Raw genomic sequence first — 8,247 nt, 5'->3', positions numbered from 1 at the left:
ACAATATTTCCCTGTGAGATCGCACAATCAAATTAACTACATTAAGATTATGCATGACAAGACAAACCTGCATGCATGCATTGGTTTCAAGAATCAAGAACCATGAATATCATCAACCGATTTATTAATTAAGATATGTTTTTTTCATTCAAAAAGAGTAGTCCTTTTTTTGCAAAAAGATGAGAGATATGATCTTAGAGGTGATTTGAAATTGATGAGGCTGGCTAGCTAGTGCATGTGTGCATGTATAAGGGACCGAGGAGCTAGGTGCATGCAAAGTAGCTAGGGTTGCAAGAGCAATAATTAAAGGGCCGGAACGGACAGCAAGTACTGCACCGTGCATGGTGGAGGAGATGATGGTCGACTCATCCCCACCATGCACCCGCACACCCATGCCAAACAAGAAAAATACAAGCTGATGATCATCATGCAAAGGATTCAGTGGCTTCAGAGAATTTACATGCATCCATAGGAGATTAATTCATTCAAAATTATTCAACAGATGGGACTGTATTTCAAGTATACATACATAATTATGCTCAATTCTGGTTTACTCAACAGAGGCTATATATCGCCCACCCTAAAAAGTTCTAAAAAATTCCAAAATTAATAATGTTTCATGTAGATTAACAATTGATGATGCATGTCCTTTCGAAAAAAAATTGATGATGCATGTAAGGGCCAAATTAAATTCTGTTCATAGTGCTGAACAAAAAAGAAACGCCATGCACGTTTACATATAGATATCGTCTGTCTTAGACCGTCCTCCTTTCTTAAGTAAGCGTAGAGGGCAAATATACATATTTTCGGCTCAACTTTTGCAGCCTCACAGTACTCGTAACATTTCTGACATTCTGCATCAACAATTTTTTTTCAAATGTTCCAAACCTTATACATCAATAGTATCAATGCCGACATTCTCATGCAAAGGTAAACATGAGTGCACGGCTATACGTGCACACACACATGTGTGCACAAATTAAGTCCATTCTCCCAAGAAGAAGTGCATTCATGTGATGGCTACACATCTAGGTACAGAGATAACAACATGATGAAACTGCTACACTACTATAGCACGGGTACACACATATATATGTCATTGATCATCCCTTGGCCCTTGCACATGATACTCCCATCTTTTTACAAAATCTTGTGTGGAATCATTGCCCAAGTCCCTTTTCTCCCTTGTACATCTATATATCATATCCTCTGTCTACATACATATGCACACATATTCATCCTTCAACCACTACCACATCTCTATAGCTTATATTCTTCCGACATATTAATTCTCCTCTCCATCCATCAATAGCAAACCTCTTTCTAGCTACTCACCAACTTATTCACTCACTCCCTGATAGCTAGCTCTTCTCTCCTAGCTTTGCTTGCTTGCTTCCATCTCATCAATCTGTTTTTATCTGCTTCTCATCAATCTTTGCTTGTTTGCTTGCTTGTCTTGGTCACTTAATTAGTTTGATCCATCCATCGCTATGATGAATCTCATATCGTTTGAGACGCCTCCTCTTGGTAGGAGGCAAGAGAGCACCGTCAAGGCAAAGGAATTAGTAAGCTCTAGTAGTCCTGGAACAACATGCTTCCATGGAAGCCATGATCTAGACCTCAGCCTCGGCATCTCTTTGTCTTCCGGCGACCGTGGTGGCGGTGAGAGCAGAAACGGCTGTGCCACCACGGGTTGCCATGGCGCCACCATGCCGAGCTACAGCGGTGGCGGTCGAGGCGGCAGCGGCGATGTCGGTAAGGGCAATGGCATGATCACTAGTGCTGCCCTTAGCGTCGGGCGGCATGGTGGCAGTTGCCATGGCATTGTGAGCAGCAGCAGCAGCTGGACGGCGGCGTCGTTCATGCCGAGCCCGACCGGCTACATGCACCCATGGAGCCTCGCCGCCCGGCAGCAGAAGGCGGCTGCCGAGCAGGACCGGAGCCTTGCGTCAGCGCCGGCGCTAGCGGCCACGTATGTGATATGGTGAGCAATTTCCCCCCTCCTTTTTTTTTGTTTAGTTTTGCATCTCCATATGCATATACCTTAATTAGTTTTAGCATCCGCTTATGTTTATGTTAAGTTCATATATATGCTTGTGAATTTAAAATGTTGAAGTCAATATATAATTTTCTCGTGGTTTAATAAGTTCATATATGTATATGCTTGACTGAGTTTCATGACAATTAGCGGTTGTGTAAGTAAGAACTAGGTAACTACTACTAGTACGCATTTGCAATCATGAATGCGAATAGAAATATAAAAGAGGGAAAAAGTGAAGGATCAAAGTGTTGTGCGTACAAATGATTGCAATCATGAACATTTTGAACCCCTACTAGCTCATCGATTAGTATTTTGCAGGGTCCTCGTGTGCTTAGAACTGCGTTTAGAAATGATTGCGAATAGATTCTTCTGCATGTACGTAAAACATATTCCTTCCGTTTCATAATTCTTGTCTCAAATTTGACCAAAATTGGATGTATCTATTCCTAAAAAGGTCTGGATACAGTAATATTTTGATAAGAACTATGGATCTATATTAGGGGCTCATGACTATACAGTTTGTAACATTTATACGTCGAATGAACTCCTTACAGATCTGAAGAATGTTTTACTCAAACCATCAAGGCATATGGACTATATATGCAGTGATAGGAAACCTTCCGTACTAGCCCCTAAATTTCAGAAGTGACATGTCTACCTTCAGTGATATAAAAAACAATATTTTCGAGATAAAGATGCATGTAGCTAAAATGTAGTAGTGCGACATTTAACATGTTCTTCCTGCTGGACTTTTGGGACCGTTATATATACTGATCTGACGAGCAAAGGAGATACGTAGAGAAAATCCTTTTGGCCGGCACTGCAACTGCAAGGAATTGTAGAGGGAATATTCAGCACAGGCCAGGCCCAGTCAGGGAAGCAGCAATGATTACAGCATGCATAGCTGGGGCTTGATTGTGGTAGCTATGTCTTCTAGTAAAAAAAAACAAGAAGAAGAAAAATTAGTGCAGTCTTTTCATAAAAACGACTTTCGCGTGTCCTTCCGTGGATGTGTTGCTCCCAATAATTTGACAGCTGTGACCAGATGACACATGCTCTTTTTTAAAAGAAAAAAAGGAAAACATTCTGTGGCTTAGAGAAAAAAGGAAAACATTCTGTGGATTGTGGGCCCAACAGAGCACCGGTGAGCCTTAGCACGGCCCACCTGTTGTGCTAGGATGGGCAGCGGGCCCATCAAGAATCCTGGTGCTAGTCGCACCCAGGGTTCGGCCTGCGGCTTCCAGGGTATCAAGTCAATTAAGCATGTGCTTAGGATAGATAAGACCAGCGGTTGATTAGTGTGCACTGACAATTGGTAAAGGTTTTCCGATTCCAAGTAAAAAGTTTATGAGGAGACAGCTCAAAAACAGAAGGCCGGGTTCGATTTAAAGAGAGAAAACTTTTGCTTTGCATGTAGGGCCGGCCCATGCTGGTCTTTTGACAGCAATGCGATTAGACCATACTAGTCTTTAAAGGTACAGGTAATTTAGTTTAGATGACAGCTTTTGAGGTAAAGTCGCTGAGATTTCCTTCTTTTGGCAACCAATGAAACCGCGTTGGTAGAAAGCATATTTTCGTCTTGTAAATTTCTGATATATATTTAATTTATGTTAGTTACCATGTGCACTTGTCAGTGATTTTCACACAAAAAAAAAGAGTAACGCTTTGCAATTCCTTGTGATCATCAGCGATGCCCGTGTCGTGTCAATGCCAGCGGCGACCGTGGGCTGGCCGCCGGTGCACACCTCCCGGCGCCATCTCATCGCCGGCATTCAGGCGACGACGCCGAGACTCGACGCCGACATGAAGCTTGACGGGCTGACACCCGATGCAAAGATGGATGGCGCTGCCGTGACCGGGGACAAGGAAGAAAAGTTGGACGCCGCGGTGCCGAGGAGCTGCCGCACGGTCGCTGCCGAGCTACGGCGGCGACCGGCGGCAAACATGTTCGCCAAGGTGCACATGGAAGGCTGCCTGGTCGGCAGGAAGATCAACCTCAGAGCTCACCGCAGCTACGACTCCCTCTCCCGGGCGCTCACCAAGATGACAAGAAATTTCTTCTGCCGTAAGTACTACTTTGACACTCCCCCCAATTCTAATTATGTCAACGAAAAGACCAGATTTGTAATTTTGTTGTGTCACCCTGATTCTTTATACCACATTTAGAAGAAAAAAAAATCTTTTGACCTAATTTTCTAGATTTTTTTGCAACACCTTTTTTCTAGATGAATCAAAATTAGCATTCATAGTATGATGTGACCTTTTTTTTAGGGAAGACTGTCATTTGACCGTGCGAATACATTTAAACATACCTGCAATTTGTGGCCCAACTAGCTTGGGCTATCAGTGTACTATTGTTGGCTGGCCTAATTAGCCCTCCCATTAGAGTTTGCTGTGAATTTAACAAGACTTCAGTAGTTCAGTCACAGCATTTAATTGTTTAGTTCTTACACAGGAAATCATTTGGTACACCTATTTGCTGTATATGACGCTGTTCAAATTGTGCAGTAAAAGTAACACGGACTCGTGAGATGAAAATGATATCAGTAGTTTTGTCATGAATAATGCTTCACTATTCTTTATAATTTATTATCTAACAAACTCTAGCTTATTAAGTAGCACTTTGGATAACATATTCATCTCCAAAACGTCAGCTAATCTTGAAAACAGACGCGGTAGTTTTTTAGTGCACCTTTAGTTTTTGTGCACTGAGGTATTGATATCCATATATTAAGCACTGAAACTGGATTGCATAAATGTAGCCGCAGATTATCCGACTTCAAATTCTGGGGAAGAAGATTGTGCAAATAGTGATGATTTCATATTTCTGTATGAAGACTTTGAAGGCGACCGAATGCTTGTTGGGGATGTCCCATGGGAGTAAGTATATTGAACTTCCTCTCGTCCAACCATTTTAATTATATCATAACAAAAGTTTATTAACATGAACACTATTTGTTTACACTACTGTATTTTTTTTTGTTTACGCTATTGTTACTCACAAAATTAAAGACATTGTAGAGATATCCGTAGTACAAAATTAGTATTTCTCTTTTTTTAGTGAATTTGTAGTCGAAGGTGAAATGTTAAGAGTACTCATGCTGCCAAATTTTTACATATGCAGGAAAGTGGAATTAATGAAAACCAACAAAATAATTGTGCATTTTTTTCTTCTTCAGGTTGTTTCTTGCGTCGGCTAAAAAATTGTACATCGCCCCAAATCCAGCATCAGGAGACACCAAAGGTAACTTCGGAATAACTTGTTTCCTAGCTATGTTCCTCTATTGAAACATTACTTTGATCAAAGGTGTGCATGAACTTTTAGTTGACACAGATACTTTCAGGTGAGGAGGAGGCAGCAAAAATAGATGCTCCTTGAGCATCAAATAAACTAAAGACGCCAGGAAGTACCCAAATGACCAGAGGCTTTTTTTTAATGAAAGAGAGAAACTCGTCCCCACCCCTACTGATCTGAGAATGGACACGGCCAAACTGATCAAACTCATATATGTACACATGATATATGCACATTTCATGACTCAAGAGATGTAGCGGCGGACTTTTGTATTGCTCTTCTAGCACTACTATGCTAGCTAGCTTTCTTAGAAGTTTACTATGGTGTACCAGTGTGAAAAGCTTCATGATGGATGTGCATATAGTAGTCTTCGGACATTAGGCGCAAGACATACATCGAAAATGAAGGTGGCCATGCAAATTGTTTCTGCTAGCAATCGTACTTCATGCCATTAATGTCGACACAAACATGCTTAATTAACCACATTTTTGCTTATCGTTTTTTGTGAGATTGGCATGTCAGAAACATATGTACAAGTTGTTGCCGCAACGTAGCGTGTACCTCTTAATTACATAGAGCAGAAAGAAAATGCACATTTGTGTCCCGAACAAGTATTTTCAAACAAAACATTTTCATTTCACCTTTCAAATTAAGTTTACTAGGTAAAACATGGTTCCTCTTTTTCTACCCTTCCAGAACTTACCGGTGTCACAACATAGATACTTCTGTAGATATGTAGGGTCCTTAGTTATGTGTACAAAAATGTAGATATGTAGTGCCATCGTCGCATGTGTCATCCATGTAGAACACTACGACAACTAAGACAATAACAAATATGACTATCTCCATGGGTGAAGCCAGATAGACCCCAATATTATTTGGCAAACCCCGCGGAAAGTTAGTGTTAATTGCTATTCACTTGTATAGATTGCCCACATTAATTGGAATAGAGGTGAAGCAATGGTCTTTTGTCTGGTTTTGACTTAATGTCACCGTGCCCTATATTCGACGATAGATGGCTACATTCTCGCTCCTCAATGCCAGCAAAAGATTTACGTAGCACATCGATAGATGTCACGCAAAGTTGTACATGCGCCTCAATGCATCGTAAAAACAGCACCGTTGTACTTGCCTTTGTCCTTAGAATATATCCACAATTCTTATATAATCTATGTGCATCTAAGCCTTCCTTATTTCTCTAGATCTTCGAGATGCGGTCAGTAATATCTGGTAGCTATGTGCATAATTCAAGCAACTGCCTAATTCTTGATACATCCTTTCTTGAGTGGAGTATGTCGTTAACTGGTGTTGCTTGTCGTTACTGACGGAGAAGAAGCCAGTGATCAATGAAAGATTCATGGGATCGATATAGTGGCATGTTAACATTGTTCAAGAAGTTGAACCAAGACAGTAATGCCATGGCTCCACAATGAGACATGGACGCCATTAGCCAGCTGGTCGTTCCTCATGGTTGTTTTCTTGACTATCAAGAAAAAGTCCCTCCTCTGGCTAGTAACATTGAAGCACTCATGATCATCTCTTTTCTCGTTGTGTTACGTGGGGCCAGTGCAAAACCTTTCCCTGTCGAAAATATAATGATTTCCGGTATTGGTAGTACAAAGAGCAGCAACGTGTGACATGTATCACATTATAGATTATGACCATGTCGTTAGTGTATCTAGCTAGGCTTGAAAATATGTTTATATTACTTTTAAGGTTTTGTTGTTCTTATGGTGAAGGAGTGACAATTGTCAACATATGGGGACTATATATATTTCAATATATTTCTTACAAGCTTGCATTGTGTCCGGCACAATTGAGCGGGAAATGTTTATAATCATCTTCAACCATTTTTAGTTACTCATTACCGCCATGAGAAAAATGCATTATGCTTTTATCAATTGATCGAAATGCATCTTAGGAGTTAGGATTGTAATATTTCTTAGGAATTTTTGAGAATTCTAGTGCTTATGACTTTTATTTTAAAGGTGCTTTGGATAATAAGATTGTGTTTGTTAAATACTTTCAGAATGCATGTCTATGAACCTCTTTCGTAGATCATTCATAATTATTTGAAGCCAAGCCACCAGCGAGGGATTGTTAGATCGAATAAATTTCATGTGCAACACATGCAATGCTGATTGGTATTCCAGCTTATCAAACATATCAAAATTATTTGGCTGATTTCATTTGGCTAATTGGTATTCCAACTTGGCTAAGAAGCCGGGCATGCATCTTATCAAACCCTATCAAGCCGACTCAAGGTGTGGGATATAATGTGGAGGATCTAGAAACAAAATTATGTGGGTACATTGTCTTACAAACATCTAAACTGTTGTAATTTTTGTGCAAATATTAATAAATATAAGGATGTTTGTATGTTTCTTGTGGGATGTGAACCCACTGCCTACATGTTGGATGATATCCACCACTGGACATACATTGTGCAATCTAAAGCCAACGGCTTGATAGTTCTAATTAGTTCTTGTTGCTTGGATGGTTTATAAGGATATAGTGGTTCTGGTTTGGTATGCAATATCAAATGAAAAAGATACAAAGATCGTTGTGTTGTGACCGATACAATGATGATGATCCATCGACTGTGATCCATTTGGATACAATGATGAAGATCTATCAGTCGTGATATATTTAGTTACACATACGTATAAAGATCTACTGATTGTGTTGATATATGCATTCTCTGGTAGCTTTTACATGCTCCCTCCGTTCCTAAATACTTGTCGTGATTGAGTATGTACTTAGATGAATCATCCATAGTTTCCGTTTTTATATCATAATTCTATATTCTTACATATCTATGACAATTATATCAAACCCAGACATAAAGGTGTTTTTCTTCATTAATTAAGTCTTGTATATTTTCCTTTTCTTGAAAGTTACTCTCATCGGT

The 8,247-nt window shown here is 40.1% G+C and overlaps 1 protein-coding gene across 4 annotated transcripts; it reads left to right on the top strand.

Moving 5' to 3' along the window:
• Window positions 1-1,096: 1,096 nt before the first annotated feature.
• On the top strand, window positions 1,097-5,831 carry LOC100822779 (auxin-responsive protein IAA27). Of its 4 annotated transcripts, none has more exons than XM_024462761.1 (5): window positions 1,097-1,984; window positions 3,730-4,106; window positions 4,810-4,921; window positions 5,221-5,285; window positions 5,386-5,831. In XM_024462761.1, the coding sequence occupies exons 1-5, from the start codon at window positions 1,491-1,493 to the stop codon at window positions 5,418-5,420; spliced, it is 1,083 nt and encodes a 360-aa protein (XP_024318529.1). In that variant the 5' UTR covers window positions 1,097-1,490; the 3' UTR covers window positions 5,421-5,831. The 4 variants fall into 4 exon arrangements, with proteins under 4 accessions (XP_024318529.1, XP_014757666.1, XP_014757667.1 ...); XM_014902180.2 differs by having other exon boundaries at window positions 1,099-1,984; window positions 4,804-4,921; window positions 5,367-5,831; XM_014902181.2 differs by having other exon boundaries at window positions 1,100-1,984; window positions 4,804-4,921; window positions 5,376-5,831.
• The last annotated feature ends 2,416 nt before the right edge of the window (window positions 5,832-8,247 follow it).

The sequence above is a fragment of the Brachypodium distachyon genome, chromosome 4 (genome assembly GCF_000005505.3).
Source record: "Brachypodium distachyon strain Bd21 chromosome 4, Brachypodium_distachyon_v3.0, whole genome shotgun sequence".
Lineage (NCBI taxonomy): Eukaryota > Viridiplantae > Streptophyta > Magnoliopsida > Poales > Poaceae > Brachypodium > Brachypodium distachyon.
The sequence above is the reverse complement of the archived record's forward strand: the minus strand, read 5'-3'. Positions and strand labels throughout refer to the sequence as shown.